The sequence below is a fragment of the Furipterus horrens genome, unplaced genomic scaffold, assembly GCF_987537825.1.
Source record: "Furipterus horrens unplaced genomic scaffold, mFurHor1.1.pri manual_scaffold_6, whole genome shotgun sequence".
Taxonomy (NCBI): Eukaryota; Metazoa; Chordata; class Mammalia; order Chiroptera; family Furipteridae; genus Furipterus; species Furipterus horrens.
This window is the reverse complement of record NW_028327176.1, coordinates 83931186-83957750: the sequence shown is the minus strand read 5'-3', so window position 1 is coordinate 83957750 and position 26565 is coordinate 83931186. Positions and strand designations below refer to the sequence as shown.

The following is a 26565-nucleotide window of genomic DNA, read 5'->3' as shown; positions in this document are numbered from 1 at the left end:
TTGATGGAGATTCAGTTATGGTGCTTCCCGCCAACTTTGTGTGTAAGGCTCAGCAAGGCAACAGTGGCCTCTGCCAGTACTTCTGTCTGGGAGAAAGCTGCCTCTCTAGCCCTCACCCTAATGGCAGACAATGCACTTCCTCTCAGTATGTCCCTGGCCCCTTTTGAGCTGCTTCCTCAGTGCTGAAGCTCGGAGTGAATGAGACCAAGCAGTCCATATGTAAACCCTTTAAGAGGAACATCTGAGACTCTAGAAACCCTCTATCTCACTCAGTCATAATCCCTGCTGGCTTTTACAGCCAGAAGTTATGGGGACCTGTCTCTTGGTCACTGAAACCCTGGGCTTGGGGGCCTCATGTGGACCTGGGACCCCTCATTCCTTCTGGAGGGACTGCAACACGTTGGTGTGTGGCCAATTGTGACATGGCTTTTTCTTTATGTCTTCAGTTATAAGACTTCTGTTTAGCTTGGTTTCAAGCAGTTTTGAGTGATGATTATTCTGTACTTTAATTGTAATTTTGGTATGGTTGTGGGAGGATTCAAGTGCTGCATTTACTGACTCTGCCATCTTGACTAGAAGTCTTAGTAAGTCTTTAAGTTGGCTAGAGTGAGTTCTCCAACCTTGTTTCCTCCTTTGGTATTGTGCTGGCAATCCTGAGTCTTATGCCTTTCCATATAAACCTCAGAATAAGTTTGTCTATATCCAGAAAATAGCTTGCTGGGATTTTGATTGGGTCCACTCTGTTTTTCAAATTTTTATTTGCTTATAGTTATGCATTTAGAGAATATTTTCATATTATGTTTTTCTTTTGATGTAGCTTAGCCATGGTATATATTTTTTGAGTTTTTAGTGTAAGTTTATTGACTTAGGAAAACCCAATTAGATTTGATTGGGGTTGCACTGAATTTATAGACTGATTTGTGCAACACATTTATTTCTTTGTTCTTTCTTAGAACTTTAATTTTTTAAAATAAAAGGCTTTTTTATTCTTATTTAATATCTAAAAATGTTATAATTTTTTTTTAAAAACGTTATAATTTTATTGTTATTGTGAATGGTATCTTATTTATATTTTAAATTGGTTATTGCTCATATGAAGAAATGATACCAACTTTATTTTTCGTACTGGACACAAAATCAAACTACATTGTAAATTACATTGTAAGCTACGTTGCTAACATTCCTTATTAATTCTAAAAGCATGTGTGTTGATTTGGTTTGTCTGTGTAGATGACCTTATCAACTCGAAATAATGACAACATATTACCATCTTTTAAAATTATTATACTGTTTTCCTTTTTCTCTCATTCTCACTTTGCCTTGGCTTCCCCGTTAAGCAGTAGCAGGGGGAGTGGCCATCTGTGTCTCCTCCTTTCTGAAGGGAGCACACCCAGTGTCTCTATTAAGCGCTATGCTTCAGTTATGACATTGGTTTCTAAGTTTACTAAATCAAGGAATTTCCTTCTGTTCCTATTGTTCTTCAAGTGTTTATCAAATTTCCTGCATAAGTTAGGAAAAATAAGCTGGATACATGGTTGATCATGCTGCTAGAAGCAGAAACTCAAAACATGCTTTTCTTCAGACTCCTGAGACATCGTTAAATACACTGGGAAGGCCACAGCACATAAGACATTCAAACAATATACTACTATTAATTATTATTACATATTGTTATTAATCATATATTATGTGCCAAATCTACCAATAAGTCTACGAGGTAAATACCATTATTATTGCCAGTTTACAAATGAGAGAACTGTGGTACAGAGTGGTTCAGTAACTTATCCGAGATCACACAACTAGTCAGCGCTGGGCCTGGGACTGGATCTTGGGCAGCCCGGCTCCAGAGCCCACTATTTAAACCTTGTACTTTGCCCTGTCACAGAAGCATCTGGCTGAAGCGGAAATCTGTAATAATGATAGCTGAGACCCCAGGCATGCTTGTTTATTAAACACACAGTGTGACTTACACATGTTTCCTTGTACCTCTTAGATATGTTTCAGAAATATACATAAAATATTTTGGATCTAAGTGGCTGTGGTAAATTGTTATGTTGTTCTAGGTTGAAGACCAGCTCTATCACTGAATCAATGCCATGAATTCTAGGCCTGGTGGTCACTCCAGGGACCCTTCTACCTAATGCCAACAAACATTTATCAAGCATTTTCTATATGTTGGTCACTGTTCTAAGGTTATATGCCTTGATGCAGGGTCTCTCAACTTCAGTACTATTGACACTTAGGGCTGGAATATTCTTTCTTTGGAGACAGCCTTGTACATTGTAGAATGTTTAACAGCATCCTTGAACTCTACAGACTAGATACCAGAAGCACCTTTCTCACTGCTTGTGACGACCAAAAATGTCTTCAGACGGTGTCAAATGTTCCCTGGGGGTGGAACTCACCCTGGGTTGCCAGTCACTGCATTTGTGTATTTAATTCTTCACAAAAATCCTATGTGGTAACTTCTGTTTTATCAACGAGGAAATGGAGCTTACACAGAAATTAAATAACTTCCCCTAAGTTACACCTAATAGGTACTAAAAGTGAGATTCAAATCCAGGCCTCTTAGCTTAACCAGGTAACTTTTCTGCCTTCCAACTGCTTTTTAATTTACAAGAACTCTATATGGTATGGCCCCTTGGGCCCTCAGAAAATCTCAAAAACATTTCTTTGGCCTAATTCCTGCAGATACTGGGATCTCAAAAGTGGGGCTTGCCTACGAATCTTCAGTGGCCACCAGGGGACAGTCACTTGCATGGATTTATATAAGAACAGGCTTGTATCTGGAGCAAGAGATTGCCAGGTGAAAGGTGAGAAAGAAGTGCCCCAAACTTTCTGAGAAGTTTCCACAAATCCATGGGTTGCCAAAATACATATTTTGCTCATTTCTATAGGCAGTCATATTTACTCTTCTATTCATCCATCCACCCACGCATATATCTATTGATCCGTTCCTTTGACAACTATTGGTTGACTACTCACAGTGTACTAGACACCGTTGCTAGGTGTTATGGGAAAAAATGAGTATAATATGGCTCTTTAATATGGCTTTTTATTTGCTCAAGAGGCTCATAATCTCCTAAATGAAAATAGATATATAGATATATAATGGGGGATATAATAAATGTGAATAATAACAACTGCCATTTATTGAGTACTAACTCTGTGACTGGGATAGGTGCTTTATATGTATTATCTTATTTACCTGTCACAAGAACTCAGAGAGAAAAACAACTTACCCTAAATTAAAGCTGCTAAGGGGTAGAGTGGGATTTGAACCCAGGGCTGTCTGCTTCTAAGTCGTATGCTTCTAACCAACATGCAGAATTCTAAGGGACCACCAAAGTAAGAGCAAGAGGGAAGGCACCACAGACAGGATACTATATGAGTGTGGTTTTGAGGATAAGCTGTTTTGCAGGTGGAGGGAGAGTGGAGGACATTCCAAGCAGGAGGAACAGCACAGTAAATTCACAGATGGTTGAAGAAAACTATGCATTCGGGGAGTTTCCCCTTGCTTGGTACAGCGAGTGTGGTGTTGAAGATAAGGCTGCTACGTTTGTTTGCAGCCAGATTATCAAGGGCCTTCTGCATCGTGGTAGGAAATTGCACTTTATCCTATAGGACATGGGAGGCTCTATGTGCATTTTAGGCTGAGTATTGACATGATCTAGTGTGCATTTGAGAAGAGTAGCGATAGTGTGGAAGAAGGATTTGGAGAGCAGTGACTCGGAGACAGGGGACAAGTTAAGACACTACTCAGCCTAGAGATCTGTGGTGTTTTTATACTGACACCACTGGGGGCCAGGCGAGTGCGAAGAAACTCAGGTCGATGCGAGTTTACATTAGGGGGCATAGGCTCCCTGAAGGGAGATTTCTAGGGAGAGCTGGCAGGACTTCACCACCAATGTGATATGAAAAGTGAGAAGGATGGAAGGGCAAATGAGGCCAGACTTTTAAATTCAGGCCATGGGGGATCTGGAAGTGCCCTTAATGTCAGTAGGAACTAAGGCGGACTAGGAGGTGGGGTGAGGGACGGAGGGAGAGGTGACAGCATCAGTTTTGGACACGGTGAGTGCGGTAGGCAGAATAACGGCTAACCAGAGACCTGCACGTCATAACCCCGGGGATCTATGACTGTGCTGCCTTGCATGGCAAGAGGGACTTTGCAAACATGATTAAGTTAAGGAATTAAAAATGGAGAAATTATTCTGGGTTTTCAATGAGTACCCATGTTAGTTACATGGATCCTTAAAAACAAACTTTCCTGTCTGTGACCAAAAGGGGATGTGGCTGCCTTGGCTGGTGTGGCTCAGTGGGTTGAGTGTTGTCCCGCAAACTGAAAGGTCGCCTGTTTGATTCCCAGTCAGGGCACATGCCTGGGTTACAGGCCAGGTCCCCAGTTGGGGGCATGTGAGAGGCAGCCGGTCGATGTTTCTCTCACCCATTCAGGTTTTTCTCCCCCTCTTTCTCCCTCCCTTCCTCTCTATCTAAAAATAAATAAATAAAACCTGAAAAAAAGGAGATGTGACTATGGAAGGATGGTCAGAGAGCTGCAACGTTGCTGACCTGGAGATGAAGGGAGGGCGACATGAGCCAAGAAGTGCGGGCGAGCCATAGAAAGTGGAGAAGGCAAGGAAACCGCTCCCTCTCCCAGAGTCTCCATAAATGAGCACAGCCCCGCTGACACCTTGATTTTAGCCTTTTGTGGTCATGCCAGATTTCTGTAAAACACAACATTTGTGTTGTTCCCAGTATCTAAGCTTATGGGAATTTGTTACAGCAGCAATAGAAAGCTAATAAGTGGAGCATGGGATTCCAGAGGCGACCCAGGTGAGAAGTGCCGTGGGAAGGCGCACGTGTGGCTGTTCCGGTCCAGAGCTCCGGATACGTCGACTTGGTGGTTACCAGTTATAAGGAAAGATGGCAGCCCCTGTTATGGCTGAGGTTTCCCATGCAGGTCGGGAGGAAAGACTGAAGGGAAGAGAAGCAAGGGGTCCAGGAAAGCACAGCATGTTGCGGTAGATGCAGGCAGAAGACGTGGGCGAGGGAGAACGCAGTGGCGTTACGTCTGCAAGCACTCACACCTGCCTGCGATACTCCCTGCCTTTTTGCCTTCCTCGGCCTGAATGAAAGGCTCCTTGCTATCACTGCTTTGAGGAGCAAAGCAGAGAGGATGAAAGGGTGCGGGTCAGACTGTGGAAGGGCAGCAAAGCCTCCAGCTTGGGAGAGCCTTGTGGGACCCCAGGCAGGGCCGTAACAGGACACGGGGAGTTAGGTGCTCACCTTGGGTGTAAAACTTAAGGGGGCACCAAAAAGAAACCAACCCCTCAGTAATCAAGATACATACTTTAATGCAGTATTTGAAAGGTCAAAATTAATGCACGTGATGAAAAATATCAAAATCTCTCTCTCTTACCCTAACCCTGGCCCTGGCCAGCAGCCTGCCTGCTTCCCCTGGGTTCTTCCTACCTGCCTGGGTTACCAAAATAAAGGGAGAAAGAGACCATTGGAAATCTGAAGGGTAACTCTCCACTTTTTAAATTCTTTAAACCAGGGCACTTTACCAATGAATATTTTAATTCCTCTTTCACCTTTTACATCTCTAATTTGATAAAAGGGCAATATATATGTAAAAAAAAAAAAAAAAAAACCAACGTACTCAGGTAGTTAAAGTTAATCTGGTGTCCATGGATGAGTGCATGGCCCCTGGATCCCTGGGCTCAAATCCCAGCTTAATCTGCCAACCACCTGTGTGATCTCGAGCAGGTTGCTAAACCTCTCCCTGCCTCAGTTTCCTCATCTGTAGAGGGGGAAGAATAACAGCGCTTGTCTTGTGAAGATGACCTAACACACGTCTAGCACTTTGAATGAGTCCTGGCGCATGGCTAGGCCTATACACCTATCAGCTGTGGTTATTCTGTCTTAGGTCGTGCGTGCTGCTGCGCGGGAGGTACTTTGGGGGCTGATGAAGCCGACTTTAATGCTCTCATGCCTGAATTCGTGGCACCCACTTTCAATTTCTGCCCATAAGCTCTATTCTCCCACCCACCCATTTGCTCTCACATTCACCCTCCTGGCAGCACCTGAGGCCAGGGGTCCCCAGCCCTGTGTTGGGAACCAGGCCACACAGCCGGCGGTGAGTGATGAGTGAGAGAGCGGAGCTTCGCTTGCATTACCGCCTGAACTCCGCCTCCTGTCTTGCCACAGGCCCCCAACCCCAGTCCCTGGAAAAACTGTCTTCCGTGAAACTGATACCTGGTGCCAAAGAGGTTGGGGACCGCTGCCCTAGGCTGCTGCTCTAGCACCATCTACGTAGAAGCAGCAGTAAACCTGCCCCCAGCTGTGACAATCTCTCCATTAGTAAAATCCAAGTCAGAGTCAGAAATATTTAAAAATGTCAATGAAAATAGCTTTCTTTTCTCTGGGGGATAGAAGGTGTGGCTCAGGAGCACAGCATTTGGGAAGAATGCTCCTGACACCACAGAACACGTGTCACCATTTTCCTGACATGGCCACAGCCGGCATCTTTCAGGCATGAGAAGAAGTCTCATTGGGGATGAGCTGTCCAGCACTTGGACCCCAAGGCTAAGTTCCCGGGTTAGAGCCAAGGTCTAGGCATGGCTGGCTCTCCCAAGGGCCCGTGATCAGGAAGCTCTGAGCGGCACGTACACGGAGCTGTTGGAGAGCCTGGGGGGGGGGGGGCAGCCCAGATGAAGGCCTCCCGGGGTCTGACTTGATGGGCCCCACTAGTCTTAGCTTCTGTGATGGGGTGCGGAACTCCACTGTAACCTGCCTTCACCCCCTTCTTACCCCCCACCTTTCTCTCTCCTTCTTCTCAGAGTGGGATGTAGAGACAGGGAAGTGCCTGACGACGTTTAAACACAAAGACCCCATCTTGGCCACCAGGATCAATGACACCTACATCGTGAGCAGCTGCGAGCGAGGGATAGTCAAAGTGTGGCACATTGCCATGGGTCAGCTGGTAAAGGTGAGGGCCGTGGGCTGTGGAGGGAAGGGGGTGCTGCAGTGACGGGTGGAGGAGACCGACGGTCTCCCCCCATGTAGCTCCCTAGACCACCCCAGAGCAGCCGAGTTGCGGTCACCAGAAGGGAGGTCTTAAAGAGCTGCGGGGGAGGCCCCCTCCAAACCTGAGCCATTGTATGCTGGTGGAAAGGGCCCGTGTGATCAGGGGGGTGGTAGTGGAAGGGTGCACTCCGACTCGGCATTATATATGGGCTCAGGATATTTTAACAGCAGTAAAGTGCCTTTTCTTTTTCCTGAATATTCTGCCCTGGTTCTGGCATGGGTAAGGGAATGAACGAAGTCACAATGGTTTTTCTCCTTACCCTCTGATGAGAACACTGGCTGTCTTGACAATGATTGAATGTTCACATACACAAAATGTTCTTGCCGGATTTGAAACCCCCTGGCCCGAGGGGGTGGTGGTGAGGTCTCATTGACGTCAGGAGTGCAGGATCTCAGTGAGAAGCTGCTGGCCTGGCTGGTAGATTTTTTCCCACCAATCTTGCTGTCACTGTGGCCTAACCAGCATTTGCAGGAACAAGGATGCTCAGTGCCCTCTGGGACCTGGTCAGGAGCTGGGACGGAGCACTCTGCTGGCAGCAGAGGACAGTGGATTCTGGCCCTCTCTGGTACTGCAGGAAGACGGGGCCTGCCCCAGCCACAGACCTCCGGGAGCAAGTCCTGCCCTGACCACATTCTCCCTTCACTGGGAGAGGGCCCTGGAGAGAGGGAGGCATGGGCCCCACTGGCCTTCTTAGAGCCAAAGTAAAGTTGGCTGGTTAAATACCCAGTTAGTGGGAGTCCTGGATAGGTGGAGGGTGGCTTTGCAATTTATCTAAAGAAGCCTCCAGCTTCGACCCTTGGAGGAGTCACACACAGAGTTGAAGCTGGGCTGAAAACAGATGCAACTTTCTTTGCAGACGCTCAGCGGCCATGAGGGAGCCGTGAAGTGTCTATGCTTCGACGAGTGGCACCTCCTCTCGGGAAGTACCGACGGCCTGGTCATAGCCTGGAGCATGGTGGGCAGATATGAGCGATGCCTCATGGCCTACAAGCATCCCAAGTACGTGCCTGCAAAGCCCCGTCTGGACAATGTAGTGCTCTCCTTTCCCCGCCACAGCCAGGTCAGTCCCTTCTGCTGCCTGCTGACCTTGTGTCTGCTTTGCTCCTCACCCATTTCTTCTTCCTCTTCCCTTGCCTGTTACCCATTTCTGCCCCCACCCCATTTTGCCATCTCCCCCATTTGTTTCTCTTTAAGAAATAACAATACTAGATGTGTATTTTGAGAAATGTTTGAAATGTTATACTTACGGCACACGTGATATATCTGTTACCTATGAAATGTATGAGTATAGGCAGAACTGTCCCAAATAATGCCAGTTCCAGTAAATTTAAGTTTTTGGAATTGGCCTTTACCTCAGGAAGCTTGTGTTACGAAAGCTTAAAATGATCCAAGGGACGAAGGTTTAAAAATAACTGAAGGCTTTCTCTGTCTCACTTATTTCACTTACATGTGGAAGCTAAAGAACAATGTAAATGAACAAACCAAACAAAACAGAACAACAGACTCATAGATACAGAGAGCAAGTTGATGGTTGCCAGATGGGAGGGGGTTAGAGGGCAGGGTGAAAAGGTGAAGGGAGCAAGGAGTACGTATTGGTGGTTACAGAACAGCCACGGGATGTAAACTACAGCATAAGGAATACAGTCCGTAATACTGTAATGACCATTTATGGTGCAAGTTGAGTACTAGACGTGCTGTGGGGCTCACTTCTTAAATTATATAGATGTCTAACCACTATGTTGTACACCTGAAACTAATATAAAATAACATTGAATGTCAACTGTAATTAAAAAAAAAAAAAAACCCTGAAGTTTTAAAGAAGGAGTTTACTTAAAGCCTGTGGGCTGGATTCTATTCCAGGACAGCAAATGGATTTTATTTCACAATTCCAATCCCAGTTTAGTGGTGGTGGCTGCTTGGAACCATTGAAGAAGTAGGCTGAGGTCACATCTGGATGTATTTGGAAAGGGTATTGTGGTCAGTTAATACTTTTGCCACGGCCGTAGGTTTTACAGCCTGCTCTATGCCACTCCTGAGCCACAGGAGTAATTCTTCTTCCTCTGAGTGTGATACAAACACTTCTAGGGGATGAAATGCTATCTCAATTGGTTAAAACAGTAAATGAGCTTCCAGGGGAATCTATCAGGGGATGGTTATTTAGTAAAATACTCTCAAAAGAACCTCCTGAACAGGCACACCGGCTTTGTGGGAGGTGGAAGGGGATTTGGATATCTCTGTCAGTGGTGTGTGGCTGCATTATTGATGGGTGGGCGCTGGGACAGGTCTGTGTTCAGGATTTTTCCAACCCTTAGGTGATTATCAGTAACTCCTTTAGCATGTTATATGGATTATCAAAGCTTGACCCCAAGAAGGGAGTCAAATCTTATGTCATCTGAAAATTGTAACTTCTTAAAACCTTCCAAACTCAATTCAGTAGGATTTAGTTTAAGTATTAGAAAGTAATTTGTTTCCAGAAAACCCAGCAATTTGGTCACTATTCCACCAAACCAAGAGCCTCCCACTCCACTTTAGCTACAAGACCTTCTTAAACCATTCTCACTCCCATTGAATGACAGTCCCAACATACCATTCACATTGGTCTGGATACCTTGCACGGTTACAGCAAATCCATAGACATCTGGTCATTGCTCTTGTTTATACGGCCCCTCCTCCTGCTCATCAGTTTAAGTGCTGTAGATATGTAAGTGCTCAATAAGTATTTCCACTCAATTTGTAATGAGGACTTATTTGACAGATTGCTTTTCTGGAGAGTTATAATGATTGGGCTGATACCCATCTTTTGAATATAACATATGTGAAAAAACAGATATAGTTGCTGTCTGTCCTTTTGATCTAAGTTTTTTATCCAAAATTAAGATTATGCATACAGTGTGGGAGAGAATGGATATGAGAAATAAAATTAGAGAATACAAAGCAGGGCTGACAAAAATGATGATCTGCAGAAAAGCTATGTACTCTAGAGTCTTTTTAAGAAAACTCTTTAGTCTTTAATATCTTTTCTACAGCTAGTATTATAATCTTTTTTTTCAACTTTTAAATTAAGATATACTTTACATAACATAAAAGTCACTATTTCATACTGTACAATCCAATGGTTTTTAGTATACTCATAACATTGTACAACCATCGATACTAATTAGAGAACATTTCCATCAGTCAATAGTAATGTCCTCTGCTTCATTTCCGATTTTAGTAATTTCAGTTTTCTCTCTTATTTTCTTGGTCAGCCTAAGTAAATAATTGTCAGTTATCTAGCTAAAGATTTGTTCATCTTTTCAAAGAACCAACTTTTGGTTACATTGATTTTGCTTTCTTGCTTCCCAATTCTCAAATTCATTGATTCCTGTTCCAAGATTTATTTTCCTTCTTTGTCCTTGGTTTGAGTTTAGTTTAACCTTCTTTTTGTAGTTTTTTTAAGGTGAAAAGTTAGGTTATTGATTGGAGAATGTAGGCATCTACTGCTATAAATTTCCCTATGAGCAAATATTCCATATTTTCTTCTGTTATTCATTTCTAAGTTAATTTATTGTGGTTGGAGAGCTTCATATGATTTTAATCTTCCAAACTTTATTGAGACTTGTTATGTGGCCTAACATAAGGCCTATCCTAGAGAATGTTCCATGTGCTTTTGAGATTAATGTGTACTCTACTGGTATTTAGTGGATGTTTTGTATATGTCTCTTAGGCCTAGTTATTTTCTAATGTTATTCATGTCTTCTGTTTCCTCGCTTACCTTCCGTCTAGTTGATCTATCCATTATTTAGAGTGTGGTATTGAAGTCTTCAAGTCTTCATTTGTTTGTTGAATTTTCCATTTCTCCTTTTAGGTAGGTGAGTTTTGCCTCATGTATTTTGGGGTACTGTACTGAAGTAAATATGCATTTGTAATTGCTGTATCTTCTTGATGGAGTCACTCTTTTATCATTATATAATTTCCCTTTTTGTCTCTAGTAACAATTTTGTCTGCAAGATTATTTTGTGTGATATTAGTATAGCCACTCAGCTCTTGTTTGGTATGGCTTATCTTTTTCCATTATTTTACTTTTAACTTTTTTTGTGTTTTTGATTCTAAAGTGAATCTCTTGTAGACATCATATAGTTGAGTTATGTTGTTTTTAATCTTTTCTTCCCATCTCTGCCTTTTTTTTTGAAGAGTTTAACTCACGTACATTTAATGTAAATAACTTATTTTTACCATTTTGATGTTTGTTTTCTATAGTCTTATGTATTTTTGTTTCTTAATTCTTCTATTATAGCCTTCTTTGGTCTTAGATTGTTATTTTCTAATGTTTATCAGAGAGGTTGGTCTGTGTTGTCCTCGCCTGTTTTTAGTATTAGGGTAATGCTGGCCTTGTAAAATGAATTTGGAAGTATTCTCTTTTCTTCCAGTTTGAATATTTTAATATGAAAACTCTGGAAATCAAATCTTTATTATCTCTAGGGTTTGTTTTTGTTGTTGACTGTTGTAGCTCATTGCAGTTTTTATTTGTTTGTTTAGTGTATCTGTATTCTTTGCCTTGTTTGGCCACTAAAGTCTCCATTTCATTACTTTGGTATACTAGCGATTGGAAGGAGATTTACTTGAACACCTGGAAATAAAATGTCTCCAATTCTTTGCCAAGGTGCTCTGTGCTATTGATGGAAGCCTTGAACACTCATCCAAGCAGGCTAAAACTCTGCCTTAGCTCTTACTTCCCATTTGTGTAGAACATCATGGTCAGCCAATAGTGAGAGTGTAGGGTTTTATTTAGTTCTTTGCCACGTTTGCACACAGCCCCAGGAATATGTATGAGCTTTTTAAAGTCCTATGGACATTTTACTCCCCAGATTTTTCTCCAAAGCTTTTGATTAGTCAATTGTTTACCCTAAAAGATATGTATTGCCTTAGGCAGCAGTGATGAAAACATTAGCCTATAAATTTTTTCAATAAATTCCCCTTGGCAGCAGCTTTAGCACTGAGTGAGTTCCTAGCAAGGTGAAATAAATTAAAGTCTTTGAGTCCGTTTTCAGGAAACCATCAGACAGGTCACTTAATTCATTATGTATGAGGTCAGTTCTGTTTCCTCCAATACCAGGAATGTGAGCTATTTTCATGGCTACCACTGGACTGGGGAGTTAGAAATGGGACTAGGGTCCATGCTGAGGCTAAGTGATTATTCTTGTCTAAATGCTCCCTGGCTTCCTGTAAGCCTTTGATTATTTTCCAGAGTTCCTAAATAGTTGATTTGGACAGAGGGTTGTTTTTTTTGGTGGTTTTTTTTTTTTTTTTTGGCCACATTTTTCATTGCTTTAATGGAAGGGCAAAATTTTGGAGTTCTTTTACCTCCATTTTTATTGACATCACTTTTTGTAGTGTCTTTTGATAAACAAGGAACAAAGGATGAGACCAATACCTTATTTCTAGGACAGAGATAAAACCTGAAAGGAGACTGGTCTATGCTAGGATCATAATACTATTCACAATTCAGTCAGGTACTGAGCTGTTTTTGAAATACTTTCACTAATTTAATCCCAACAGCAGTTCTCTGAGGCAGAAATCACTACCCCCTCTTCATAGAAGAGAAAACTGAAGACCAAGAGGTTAAATTACTTTCTCAATGTCATACAGCCAGTTAGTGGTAGAATCAGGTCTTGATCCCAGCTTTTCTGATCCCAAAGCCCATGCTTTACCTCAATAGACTGCAGTGGTATAGGCCGAGCTATCTAATGTCACAGGGACCTATGAGAAGTGCAGGTCCTGCTCGGCAAGATCAAAAGTGATACAGAAAGAGGCAAGCACTTCAACCACAAGGCACCTTCCCTCGTGCTGTTTCCCCTGCAGGTGGACTAAGATGCACTTAGGGCACCAGTACAATAAAGTAATTGTATTTCCATCTAAAGCAAAAACTAGAACTTTGTTGGACTTTCTTATATTCAATTTTATCTATCTACCTATCTATCTGTCTATCTATCATCACATGATGAGGGATTCAAGTTGCATTGGCCTCATTGCTGTTCTTTGAATAAGCTAAACATGCTCCTGCCTTTCAAGTTCTTTGTTATTTCTGTTTTGCTGGTGGTAGGAGCCTTGAAAAGTCTTAATCTGGCCCTTGGATCTTATGAAGACTCCCACCAAATGGCATGAAGTCAATGTTATTTTTTCAACACATTGTGGCAATGGTCATACTCTGAAACATGAGCCAGACACCCACTTTTCCAACAAAGATTTATTGAGGGCCTGCTATGGGCTCGGACCTGTGCTGGGCATGCAAAAATGAATGAGACATACATTGTACCCTAAAGAACCTGTCAGTAAACTAAAGTTTGTGTGTGTGTGTGTGTGTGCATGTGTGCAAGGGGAGATGGAGAGAAGAGATGGTCTTATGGACTTAGATGAGTAGAGATGGCAGGGATGGGTGGACTTGCTTTGAGTATAAAATAAAACAAGCCTTGGCTGGTGTGGCTCAGTGGATTGAGTGTCAGCTTGTGAACCAAAGGGTTGCAGATTCGATTCCCAATCAGGGCACATGTCTGGGTTGCAGGCCAGGTCGCAAGTTGGGGGTGCGCAAGACGCAATCACACATTGGTGTTTCTCTCCCTCCCTCCCTTCCTTTCCTTCTCTCTAAAAATAAATAAATAAGATATTTAAAAAAAAATCGAACAAATTGGTGACATGAAATTCAACTTTTCAGTATCATCAATAGGAATGGGTTAATTACTCCTCTCAGAATTGAATATTCCATATATCTGGAGTCTGTCTTGGACCCAGCTGTCGTAGCAGGATTTTGTTGGAGACATCCACCTAAGTCTCCTCCTGCTCTTTTCTGTTTTCTTGCTGGTCATCAGAGAAGGAAACTCATACATCTTGTGCCTGGGTACAGTTTTCCTTCAGGATGTTTAACCGAAAGAATGAAAGCCACCAATTTAAGGCCCAGAATAAACTGCTCCAATACCAGGTTTTTGCTTCATATGAAAATGATCATTTTTGCTTGTTTATTTTTCTTTAATACTGTTTGAAAAGGAATCAAAACATTAAATAATTCTCAGCAGACTTTTGTAGAAGTCAACAGCTAAGAACCAAATGTAAGAGAAAGGCAGGATCATCTATAAAACAGACCTCACAAAAATGTGTGACATAAGCCTTTGTGTACTTGGCCACCTACAGCACTGTGACCAAATGGCAGGAAAAAGAACTACAGACCAGAAGGGGAGAGTACAGCCAAGTCTTGAGTGTTACTGGTTTACATCCAGAATTATAAGATAATGGCAAACATCATTTTAGGGACAATTAAAACCACTGCCTCCCAACCATACACAAAAGACTCTGAACTACAAACAAAACAAAACAGAAACAAACAGCCTACGCGGCTTGCTGCCTGTCGCTCTGTTCCCTCCCAGGGAGGTGCTGCACGTCGCCCTTCTCTTCCTCCGGGTCATCAGCGCCTGCGCAGATGGCAAGATCCGCATTTACAATTTCCTGAATGGGACCTGTCTGAAGGTGATGAAAGCCAATGGCAGAGGTGATCCTGTGCTCTCCTTCTTTATTCAGGGCAACAGGTGCGTGGTAGGTGTGGAGGTTGGAGCCATGAACAACTCTGTCGGGATGATTTTCTCTCCTCTGGGACACAGCCTTGGATTTTCTGGCAGCGGGAGAGCGTAGGTGAAATTGGGCTCTCCTTCAGTTTTGGCTGGAGGAGAGTAATAGTCTCAAGGGAGACTAAGTGGACTTTGCACCAAACTTAGCAAATCCTCTAAATTTGTTCTGGATGTCTGGGCAAATCATGCAGGGAGTGCAATATGGCTTTGCTGCGGGGACCACAGTCTGCCAACTGCAGCCCCTGCCTGCTCGCTGAGCGTGCTCTCAGCTGCCAGAGAGCCCTGCGACTGTCTTTGACACCTCACTTCTGATGTGGAGCCATACGAGGAGGCTCGGGGTGGTGGGGGTGGCAGGGGCAGGAGGTCCAGTGTCCAGTGGGACAATGCTGAGCAGATGAGTTTACAGAAACCAGAACCACGACTAAACTAACTGTATGTAGTACTGTTTGTATTATGTCACGTTTGGGGTGATATTATGTGAAAATACCCAAACAGAAATAACTTTTAAATTCTACCACAGGCTCACTTGAGACATCAGTTAGTCTCCGTGAATTGTATCGCCTTGTCTCTAATGAAACTTTATTAATACTCCTTCTCATGTTAAAGGGGGAGGGCTGGTGATAAGTGTCAGTGAACAAACACTTCTCAGTCATGAAGTAATAACGTTAAAAAAAATCACCTCTTTTTCTCATTCATGACCTCTGAAGAGAGACTATTTCCTTTTGGCTTGAATTAAAATAAACCTGAAAGAGATTTCTAATTAGAGTGATTCCCCAAATTTTATTCCAGTATTTTCCACCAAAACAAGTCACTGTTTTAGAGAGTTAACACGGACAATTAAGGTCTTGAAATTGCAGCCTCTTGGAGCTGAGAGGAACCTGCACACAGAGTTTCTGTTTCTTGCTCAGTGAACCCTGGGAACCACAGAAACCAATGTGGAGGTGCGAGGCAGTTCCTGGGGGGCCAGGTTTGGAACTCCCGTTCTACCAGGTCATTGAAGTGGGGATTAGGGAGACAGAAATCATCCTGCTTTACATAGAAGAAATGTTCCATCTAAACGTAGAGCAAGCACAGAGCTGCGGGAGGGCTGGAGTGAAGGAGAGTGGGCTGGATGGAGGGTCATTGAGGGAGGGAAGCCTCCCCATGAGAGAGTTTTCCATGTCCCCATCACAGCAACAGAAACATGACTTTGGGGGCTGTGCTTAAGAAAAGAGTGAATTTCAAGACCTCTGTGTGCAGAGTACCTCAGCCTCTGCCTTGAGCATCCTAGGTACTTGGAACTCACTCTAAGACCAGAAATTCTTTTAAAAGTATTTTAACGGCAAAAGCAAAGTAATCAGAACATATGTGCCCTGCTCACCTTTAACAACAGCAACAACAAATCAGCCACAGGGCCCGTGACCTCCGCTGTGTGGCCTGCTTCCTGTCGCCATTCCAGACCCTTCAACACACCCTATTGGTGTGGTCACTCCCCGGGGCATCTTCCCTTGGTCTGAGGGCTGGACAGGACAGGAGCTGGTGTGCAGATTGGGAGGCCGGGCAGCGGCGGCCTCCACGCTCCTTTTGTGGGTCATCTTGTTGTGGTTCCAGGATGCTGATCAACACGGAGAGCAATATTCTCCTGTTCCAGTTTGAGAATATAAAGTGGCAGTACTCCCAGGAACAGGCCAAACAGAAGAAGAAGGACAGAGAGGAAGACAGAGATGAAAGCAGCCTCACAGAAGTCCTCTCCAAGGCTAGCACTCAGGTGTACAGCCTGAGGGGCTCCACGTCAAGCAAACAGATGGTGGCCCAGGAGTCCCTGTTTAGTAAACCTCACAGGCACCGCATTCTGCTGAAGGCAGCCAGGTTCCTGAGAGGTAAGAACACGGACTCCCGGGTCCTCTCCGTGGTACCCAGTGGAGCAGGTGACAGGCTGCCAGGACTAGTTTCTGTGTGTGATGTTTTGGCCAGTGGCTTCTTAATGGTAAATTCCCTACCTGCAAGGAAGGGGGGAGCAATTCTCTTTGATTTGCCAGCTCAAGGGAACCCCCTGATTTTCCAGGCCTAATTTTTCAGGCTTATTAGAATGTTTGTACAGTAGCTAACATTAGCTCTTAATACTTGCCATTAAAACAAAAAACAACCAACCAACATCTTCTCCCCATGCCCCCAAGCCAAACATATAGTACATAATTGTTTCTTAGGACAAACAAGATATTATTATACTGCAGAAAAATGATCAACGCAGAATGTGTTATCTTTAGACTCCTGATTGATAACATGCATATCTGGAAAATATTAGTTATATAGCAAGTGTGTGTGTAGGTGTGGGTCAGAGTGGCATGGCTCATGCCATTTATAAGACACACAAAGAATAAATTACGTAGGGGCTGGAGGAGAGATTCCTTTCCCTCACCTGCCCTGTATTTGGCTTGTGAAATTGCGTCCAGAGATCAAGAGATTGCCTCCCAGCATATTACCTGCAAATGGTCAGCTAGAAGAGACTTTGGGGAGTTAGATAATGCTCAGAGCTTAATAATCAGTAGGAAAAGTGGGTGGGAGGAAAGTCAAGAGGTGATCTAATACTAGTTTCATATGACAAGCAATAAGATGTTGGTTTGGGTGAAAACCAGCCCAATTATCAGCTATTTACACCTACTTGGATTAAGTAAAGCTATTATTGTTTCCTCCTCAATCTTTATTTAGCAATGTCCATGGAGCCAACATCACACCAAAGAGGTGGCAGGAAGAGAGCAAGTCCTGTTTCTAAGGAAGCAAACGCCTCAGATGGGAGGCAGGAGAGTTTGGAAGCCAAGTTCCTCGCAGGAGATAAGATGGATGGTGATACTTTAGTCTGAATCTGTGGCAAGATCCATCCCTCTCTCTCCCCACCCCCCACCCCCTTTCTCTATTGCTCACCTTGCTCAGTCTAGTTTTTCAGCACATTGACACTTTGCTTGGCTTTGATAATTCTGAATGAATGGACAAAATGTCCAGTTTTTCCTAAGAGTGATTGGTTTTACTTCATTGTCGCTACTAAGTTGAGGCCGCAGAGTGAGCACCTTCCTAAGAGCCAAAGCTTCTAATTCTGGGCTCACAGCCTGACTCCCTTCCCTGCCAGGCAGCCTCCACACTTCTTGGACTGTGTGCCACCAGTCTGGTGAATGGGCCACAGAAGAAAGAAGAGGCAATTGAGGCTGATTTCAGAGGGCGTTTTAGGGGATTTCGTGAGGAAGGAGATCAATTTGGGGGCGGGTGCTATGTATGTGAGATACGGAGATCAGGGGGAGAGATGGGGAAGGAGCTTTGAAGAAGAGTTACTGGACATCACAAAGAGTATCACCCTGTGTGGTTTCTGAGAAACTTTGATAAAGATTTAAACTGCCTTTCAAATAGTTTTGGTTAATATAGTAGTTTTCTTTGACTCAAACTCCCCACAGAGACGACTTTCAAAGTGAGGATAAGACAAGTACATTTTAGTGGGTACCTTTGTATATACCCCTGTGTTTGTGCACCCGTGTGGGTATTCCTGTAGTGTGAAGTCTTGGGGGTGGCACTGCTGAGCCAAAGGATAATTTCATTTAGAAACTGGAAAGATACTGCCATGGTTGTCCTTTAAAAATGATGTATGAATTTACCATCCCACCAAGGACGAGTGAGAGCTCCCACAGCACCCACGCCAACACTGGGTATTAGCCATCATTTTGTACTGTTTGTAATGATAGGTAAAAATGGTATTTGCATTTCTTTAAGGATGATCCCAAACTAAATGTCCATCAGCGGGCAATGACTAAGCAAATAATGAAAAATCCACATTATGCCATATTATACAAAAGCTAAAATTGTTATCACGAGGACCTACATGTATTGACTTGGAAGGAGATCCACAATATATTATACAAAAAAAAAAAAGACAAGTTAATGAACAAGGTCATCATAATTCCTTTTATAAAGGGAGAAAGAGCTGTGTGTTTTGTCACACATGTACACACACGTGTGGAATGGTTTTTTCTGGGATTGAAAGGTGTGGGGGAGAAGATTTTGATGTCTTAAGTTTATTGTGTTATATGTCTTAATAAAATATTACTTAATTCAAAAAGTATGAGTCTTGGAGAAATTTGAACTTTTATCCTATCCTAGTACATTCATACATAAACATTTTGGGATAAAACTATTTGGTCAAGGAAAATTGTATGCTTAACACACAGATGCATCTTATTTGCTAGTTATAGATTGGTAGACTTCGGGGTACAGACTTTCACTCTCTAGGTTTGACAAGACAAATGGCTTCTACTTTTCATGACTCAGTTATTCCCTTTATAAAATGGGAATAATGCTTTCAGTGTATCCGTGAAGTACTGCAGGGACTGAAAGGACAAAATGAGGTATAATAGATTCGATATAATAGATTTGCTCACCTGGGAAGACATCCTTTTAACTCAAGGCACCTTGGAGATCCTGACCATAATGTAGTGTGAAAGAATGAGTCCCTGGCCCTTGTCAGTAGCTTTTGGACCTGCTGATGTTGTTCAAACATTTTGGGAACTCCTGTTCTGGAACTGCCTTTTGGTCCTGCTGTGATATTTAACATTTCCCACGGATGACATATTTTTAAGGCAGTTTTGATTTTGGAAAATGTCCAGAGATCATTTGGAATCAAATTTGATTAATGTGATGGAAATCAAATTTTGTGATTCACTTTTTCTTTAAAAACAGAAGTATGTTACTATACATTTACAAGGCCTGTTTTGTGTGAATCATAAAAGAGGTATGAAGTTTCAAAAATGTAGAGCATTGGGATCATATATGTTCCCTCCAAAATATGCATATCTAGAGGTTAATACACACTTGCACACTAGTGTATTTGTAAGAGACTGGTTGTATTGAATATGTTGTAATTGCTGGTATCATAGAGGATTTTGCCCACATAATGGTATATCCATTAGGTAACAAAGATCTCAGTTTGCCACAGCAGTTAGAATTGATTTAATTGTCATGCATAAGTACTTAATGTTTTGATAGAACACTGATTTGTTTTCTTATTTTTTGAAGAACCAGATAATGTGGAAAAAGTACCAAAACAAGAACAACTGCAAACTCCCAGAGACCTGACCAGTCACTCAAAGAGAAAGTCCCGGCAAATCACTATGTTGCCAGACCGGTTCCTCCTGACCGTTAGTTCCCTGCAGCAAGCCCATCATTCAGGGAAGTTTGCCTATTCCCATAGGCCCCAGACCCAAGTCACTGATGCCTGGATACCTTCAATTTCACACCCAAGGAAGGTCCTTAGTTTCAAAGGAAAAGCAATCCAACATGCAGTTGATAGGTTGAGAGCCAGCAACCCTCCCATAGATATGAAACAAACCAGTACTCCCCTTGAAGTCCAGAAACTGCAGCCTAACTTGAAGAAGTCTTTGCACAGTCCCCGAGTCCAGTCCAGCATACCCCCGCCCATGATTATACACGCCAGGCTCTCTGGCAGCTTAAAGGGTGAAGACCGAGCAACCAGTTCAATTGACAGGACAGTGCGCAGTGTCAGCCCCTTAACCAGCATGCAGGTCATGAAGCCACACCGCATGCTGGCTCCCCCAGTAGGCCCGACAACCCAGTCTGCCAAGAACGGACGGCCTCGCTTCTACACGGCCCTCAATCCCTTTAGAATGAACATGGAATTCATGTTGTTGACTGTGCGGGAGGAAAAAGAGTACGAGGAAGCCAGGATGAAAGAATATCAGGCCAGAGAACCCACTGGAGCAGTTAATCCAGAAAAAGCCAGCAAAGCTGCTTGGATCAGGAAGATCAAAGGCCTGCCTATAGATAATTTCATGAAGCAAGGGAAAACAGCAGCCCCTGAACTTGGTCCAAATGTATTTATCTGAATCACACTTGGGAAATCACATTGTCTTACAATAAAAAGGAAGCTAACTGGATGTTGGTGTTTGGCTTCTTGTTCTCTCTCTCTCTCTCTCTCTCTCTCTCTCTCTCTCTCTCTCTCTCTCTCTCTCTCTCTCTCCCTCTCTCTCTCCCTCTCTCCGCTCTTTCCCTCTCTCTCTCTCTTCTGTTTTCTGATGTGGGAAATGCTCACAATAAACATCAGGACGCAGAACTTCAGCAGCAAAGTGAAGTGTTTTTTCATGATTCTGCACTAATGGGCACGCAGCCAGAGAGGCGGGCACGACAAAGTGGAAAAAGCAAACTGGCTTTATCCTAACGCGAGTAGTCCCCTCCCCTGTCTCTTCATTAACTGAGTACTCCAGAGTTACAATCTAGCGTGATTATCTAAGGGTCATCAGGTAATAGGTCTGTCTCTAGCTCTCTCTTACAGATTCTTTAACTTGTTTGCTGAGTTGTCTACCTACATTTTCCCATTTCCCTGTGTTTGTGATGAATATCTTCCTCCCTTTGACCTCGGAGATATTTGTGACGAGCTGCGGAATGTCATTTCCTAATTTGTATATATTCTTTCTTTTTTAAAAAAAATTATTTTATTGTTTATGTTGTTACAGTAGTCCCAACTTTTTCCCCTTTGCTCCCCTCTGCCCAGTACCCGCCTTCTCTCCAGCAATCCCATCCCCCTTAATTCATGTCCGTGGGTTGTGCATATAAGTTCTTTGGCTTCACCCTTTCCTATGTTATTCTTAACGTCCTCCTGTCTATTTTGTACCAAGCAATTATGCTTCTTAGTCCCTGCACCATTTCCCCATTTCTCCCCCTTCCCCCTCCCAGCTGATAACCCTCCAAGTGGTCCCTGTACCTATGATTCTGTTTCTATCCTGGTTTGCTTAGTTGGAGTTTGTTTTTATTTTTTAGATTCAGTTGTTGATAGTTGTGAGTTTGTTGTCATTTTAGTGTTCATAGTTTTGATCTTCTTTTTCTTAAGTAAGTCCCTTTGACATTTCATATAATAATGGCTTGGGGATGATGCACTCCTTTAGCTTTACCTTGTCTGGGAAGCACTTCATCTTCCCTTCTATTCTAAATGATAGCTTTGCTGGATAGAGTAATCTTGGTTGTAAGTCCTTGCTTTTCATCACATTGAATACTCCTTGCCAGTCCCTTCTTGCCTGCAAAGTTTCTTTTGAGAATTCAGCTGATAGCTTATAGGCACCCCTTTTTAGGTAACTCTCTGCTTTTCTCTTGCTGCTTTTAAGATTCTCTTTTTATCTTTAATTTGTGGTATTTTAATTATGATGTGTCTTGGTGTGGTCCTTTTTGGGTCTAGCTTGTTTGGGACTCTCTGTGCTTCCTGGATTTGTATGTCTACTTCCTTCACCAAATTTGAAAGTTTTCCTTTATTATTTTTTCACATTAGCTTTCTATTTCTTGGTCTTCCTGTTCTCCTTCTGGCAGCCCTATTATTTGGATGTTGGGACGTTTAAAGTTTTCCCAGAGGTTCCTAAGCCTCTCCTCATTTTTTTCAATTCTTGTTTCCTCATTCTGTATTGGTTGACTGTATTTTTATTCCTTATGTTCCAAGTCATTGATTTGAACCCCAGTTTCCTTCCCTTCATCATTGGTTTTGTGTGGGTTTTCCTTCATTTCATTTAGCATAGCCTTCACTTCTTCCCTTATGCATGTGCCATGCTTAAACATATCTGTCAAACCTCTGAGCATCTTTATCACCAGTGTTTTGAACTCTACATCTGTTAGGTTGGCTATCTCCTCATCGCTTAGTTCTCCCACTGGAACCTTGATCCGTTCTCCCTTTTGGGCCATACCTGTCTCCTCATCTTGACAGGCTCCTGTGTTTGTTTGCCTCTGTGTCTTAGGTAGAGCTGTTACACCTGTTATGTTGTAAGGGGTGGAGCCTTAGGTATTTGTCAGTATAGGGCAACCTGTTTCACCATGTGGCACTGTACGTGTGGGAGGGGTCTGAGTGGGAACAATGTCACTTGCTCAGCACTCGCACCTTTTCCAAGCACTTCTCCCACTTCCATTTGGGACTGGCGCCTCTCTAGCTGTTGCCCTGGGTGTTGTTCCCAGAGTGGGTGGGTCTGCGGATGTTCTAGGACCGTGGGGGCCCTTTAAACAAGTGGACTCTCCTGAGATACTGGCAGTTTTTTCCTCTGCCCCAACCTCCACTGGTTTGCACAGTCAAAAGCAATGAGGCTTTATTTTCCTGGTGCTGAAACTGTGAGCTGTGCAGTCTGGTCTGGTGCTGGGAGCACTCCCCTGGTGTCCCTCCCTACTTTTAACAACATGTGACTGCACTTTCTGCTGGCCTGTCACCACTACCACTGCTGCTGCCACCACCACACTGCATCCTCTCTGACTGGCTCCGCCCCTTCTGCCTGTCTGGATGAGTATTTCTTCTTTTATATCTTTGTTTGTTGGACTTCCATGCAGCTCACTTTTCTGGAACTTCTGGTTGTCTCTAGTTTTGAGGTAGTTGTATTCCTTCTTAGTTGTGGAGGGAGATGCAGCGTGTCTGTCTAGGCCCCCATCTTGGCCAGAAGTCCTTATATTCTTTCTTTGTTTTACTGTTGACTCAGAGACTGACCCCTTGATTTATGATTCAATCACAGTTGGCCTTAGCTATTAATTATTTCCCACTGGTTTGAGAGTTGCCAGCTTGCTTGTTCACTATACTGGCAATTAACATGGGGATTCCTAATTATCTTCCCATAAGTCAAAGAATTGATATTATCAAAGTAAGAAAACAGAAGGAGGCTGGGAGAGATTAGCATTTGTATTCCTACTGAAAACCATTCACTGAGACTATGGAAGCCCAATTTTATGGATGGGAGATAGGGAAGTGATAATTGGAAATTAAATACCATGCATCACTATTAATTTAGTACTATCATTTTTATAGGAAATGAACTGATGAGATTGTATCAGAATAATGCACTGAGTTCCTTGGTATTTTTGCATGGAAGCCTGATGAAGCTCACTGTGTTCAGTTAAGAGTCTAATAGCAGAAGCCCTCAGTGGCGTTGACCTATTGCAGTTGAGAACATTATGTGTTCTCTTCCTTATTAGGGCTATCTTCTGAAAGAATTAAGCAGATTTACCTTTTCTACAAAGGGGGTCACTAATATCAAGTGCGTTGAGGTTTCTACTTATACCTTCTGAGGATGGTATCTGGGTTCAGGCAGGTAATTTAGAATAGAGCATCCTGCCACAAGGGCATGGCCCAATGGGGAGCTCAAGTCTCATCCAAAGGGGGTAGCTCCTACTCAGTGGCTCAGCATGGCCACAGGATGCTGTGAGACAATAGAAAATATATATTGGCCTGTGCCCCTGGTTCCTGGCACAGAGCTCCCAAACCCCCTGGAAATTCCTAAGTGATAAGAGCAGTAGGAGTATCTTTTGTTTTAATGAGGTGACTTGGGTGGGCTCCTGGATGGGCTCTGGTCCCCAGGAAGATCAAGCAATGATTCAAAGCTTGGAATTTTCAGCCCACATTCCCATTCTTTAGAGAGAAAAGAGGGGCTGGAAATGGATTTAACGATTGAACATGCCTGCACGTGTAAGCTCCATAAAATCCCAATAGTAGGGGGTTTGGAGAGCTTCCAGGTTGGTGAATATATCCCCATCCTGGGAGGGAGACACACATCAACTCCACAGGAGCGCCTAAGCTCAGGACCCTTTCAGACCTCATCCTATGTATCTCATCTATCTGTTATTCTGTGTCCTTTATCGTACCCTTTATTAATAAACTGATGAATGTAAGTAGGTCCCTGAGTTCTGTGAGCTGCTCTTGCAAGTTAATTTAACCTGAGGGGGGGCCCTTGGAACCTCTGATCTATAGCTGGTTGGTTAGAAGTACCTGGGCTTGTGACTGGCATCTGAAGTTGTGTGTTATAGTGTGTGTGTGTGTGTGTGTGAGAGAGAGAGAGAGAGAGAGAGAGAGAGAGAGTCTTGTAGGATAGAGCCCTTAGTTACTGTGTGATCTGATGCTATCTCCAGGTATACAGTGTCAGAATTTCATTAAACTTAGTAAAGACCCACAGAAGAGAAACACAGTAGGGAAGAACTGTCTTTTTTTCCTATACAGATGGTAATGAATTCAAATAGAATGCAAAACAAAACAACAAAAATCCCAACCCCACAAAACCCTACAACCTACACTTTGGATGGGCCATCAAAAACATGGCCTCTAGATGTACAGGTAACCTGTTCCAGGCCTCCACTTTTCACTGTCAAGTGCAGGAATATAACTGTTTGCCAAATTGAAAAAATATATTTTTCATTATTAGGTTTAAAGTAGCATTGGCAAATAGCCATGTAAAAACAGTGATATGAATAGAAAGAATCCTCCCAATTAAGGAAATGTGCTAGTGCATATTATTCCCTGAGCCTTCCACAGCAGTTTGAACCATAAACCATACAAATAGGATGTTGTTATAGTCAGTGTCATACATGACTTACAGTCCCTGAATTTCAGGTCCTTCATATGGGCAAAACTGTTACCGAACCGAACCCGGAATCACTTTGAGTTCTTGTCTTTCCAAATAAAAATTTTTAACTCAGGGATAACGATAATGAAAATAAGATTTATTTCAGCTCTGCAGAGAGCAGAAACTTTGAGAATCACAACCAGAGTCATACCTGCATGTGAGTGCTCAGGCTTTTTATTGGAGTCAGAGGCTGGGAGTAGGCTCTTCCATTTTGGCATAAGTTTCTATGGCTATGGGGTGCTGACCAATGTGATCTCCCCACATGTGCACCCTGGTCTCGTTTTCCTTTTCTTTAAGCGCTGTGGATAAGTTAAATAAAGGTTAGTTGTTTATCCTGTGTTTCTCTTGTGATTTTTGGAACAGGGCTGCTGAATTAATGGGTGAGACCCAACTCTCTTCCCATCCCTGACGTGGTTTGCTATCTCTCCTGCCCAACATTCCTCCCTTCTCTGGACACCTATGGTATCTTGCAAGTGCAAGAAGTATCAAAGGAAGCTCCCAGACAAGGGTGATCTAAGCTATGTATTCTCTGGTCAGGGAGAAGAGATAGAAACCATTTGCTCTCACGTGTCCTTGGTTAGGGGAGATAAAGTCTTGTGATTTAACAGCTGTCAGTTGCTCGTACTGTTTGGCCTTGTTTAATTTTCTTATCTCTTTCCCCATTCCACTTGCCCAGGAATTTTCCTAGCTTCTTACTGTTCTGTCACGAGATCATACCATCAGCAGCTAAGCTTATACAACGGTAAGAATACCATCTTCTACTTACTACGTACTTACATTGTAGGATACTGTTATCAGCCCCACTTTACAATTGAGGAAAGGTGTAATGGGAGGTCAGCTAATTGGTGGGGGCGGGGTGAGGAGAGGTGAGGGGGTGATGGGGCCGGCTCCAAACCAGATGCTCAAACTCCAGCGCTCAGCTCTCACTCTGTTTCTTATTTTCCCTGGTTTCTGTTTTCCTCCCATAATAAAACCCTTCATTGTTTACTCAGTCCTCCTGCTTTGTTCCTCTTAGGAACTTTTTACCCCTTCTCAGGAGCACATTAATATTTTTTCAGTTTCTAAAATGTAAAATACAAATATGATACTGTACAGGAAAATACATCCCATAAACCGTTCAAACAGAACGCAGCTACGGAATCATAAAGCCCTCCATCTTAACCCCGTCTTCAGGACATCGATGCTGGTGGGAATGGCAGCTCTTAGGGAGCAACAACATCTCCAGGCGACAAACCACGAAGCTTTCCCTCTTAAGCCAACAGCGGGACAGGGATCCTTTCCTAGCTGGTTTTACGCTCGGGCTTGGATCAGCGCTCGCCTCGGATGGCACGGCTTACCCAGATCCCTGGTGGCCTCCGCCGCGGTCGGCACTTCGCCCAGCCCACGCGCACTGCGGGCCCCCAAGACAGCCGGTCTCTGGGTCGCCCCGCTCACTCTCTCCCTCGTTCTCGGGCGCCCCGCCCCGCCCCCACGCTCGCCCCCGCCCCCACGCTCG

The 26565-nt window shown here is 43.4% G+C and overlaps 1 protein-coding gene and 1 long non-coding RNA gene across 6 annotated transcripts in view; one reads left to right on the top strand and one right to left on the bottom strand.

Moving 5' to 3' along the window:
- LOC150006672 (F-box/WD repeat-containing protein 10-like) overlaps positions 1-20597 on the top strand; it is a 79833-nt gene extending 59236 nt beyond the window's left edge. For 3 of the 4 annotated variants that reach the window (XM_090281985.1, XM_090281984.1, XM_090281982.1), the window contains 7 exons: positions 2692-2813; positions 6843-6991; positions 7947-8089; positions 14488-14646; positions 16276-16544; positions 17374-17508; positions 19720-20597. In XM_090281985.1, coding sequence (XP_090138111.1) covers positions 2692-2813; positions 6843-6991; positions 7947-8089; positions 14488-14646; positions 16276-16544; positions 17374-17508; positions 19720-20546 — 1804 coding nt within the window. In that variant the 3' untranslated portion in view covers positions 20547-20597. The remainder of the gene's footprint in view (positions 1-2691; positions 2814-6842; positions 6992-7946; positions 8090-14487; positions 14647-16275; positions 16545-17373; positions 17509-19719) is intronic. The other variant, XM_090281983.1, reaches the window with a different exon arrangement.
- LOC150006671 (uncharacterized) overlaps positions 1-26528 on the bottom strand; it is a 30221-nt gene extending 3693 nt beyond the window's left edge. Inside the window, exons 1-2 of one of the 2 annotated variants that reach the window (XR_016511969.1) lie at positions 26408-26528; positions 25222-25369 (exon numbers count right to left, since the gene is read on the bottom strand). This is a non-coding gene — a long non-coding RNA (uncharacterized LOC150006671). Of the gene's footprint in view, positions 1-25146; positions 25370-26407 lie in introns of those variants that run through there. The other variant, XR_016511968.1, reaches the window with a different exon arrangement.
- Between the last annotated feature and the right edge of the window lie 37 nt (positions 26529-26565).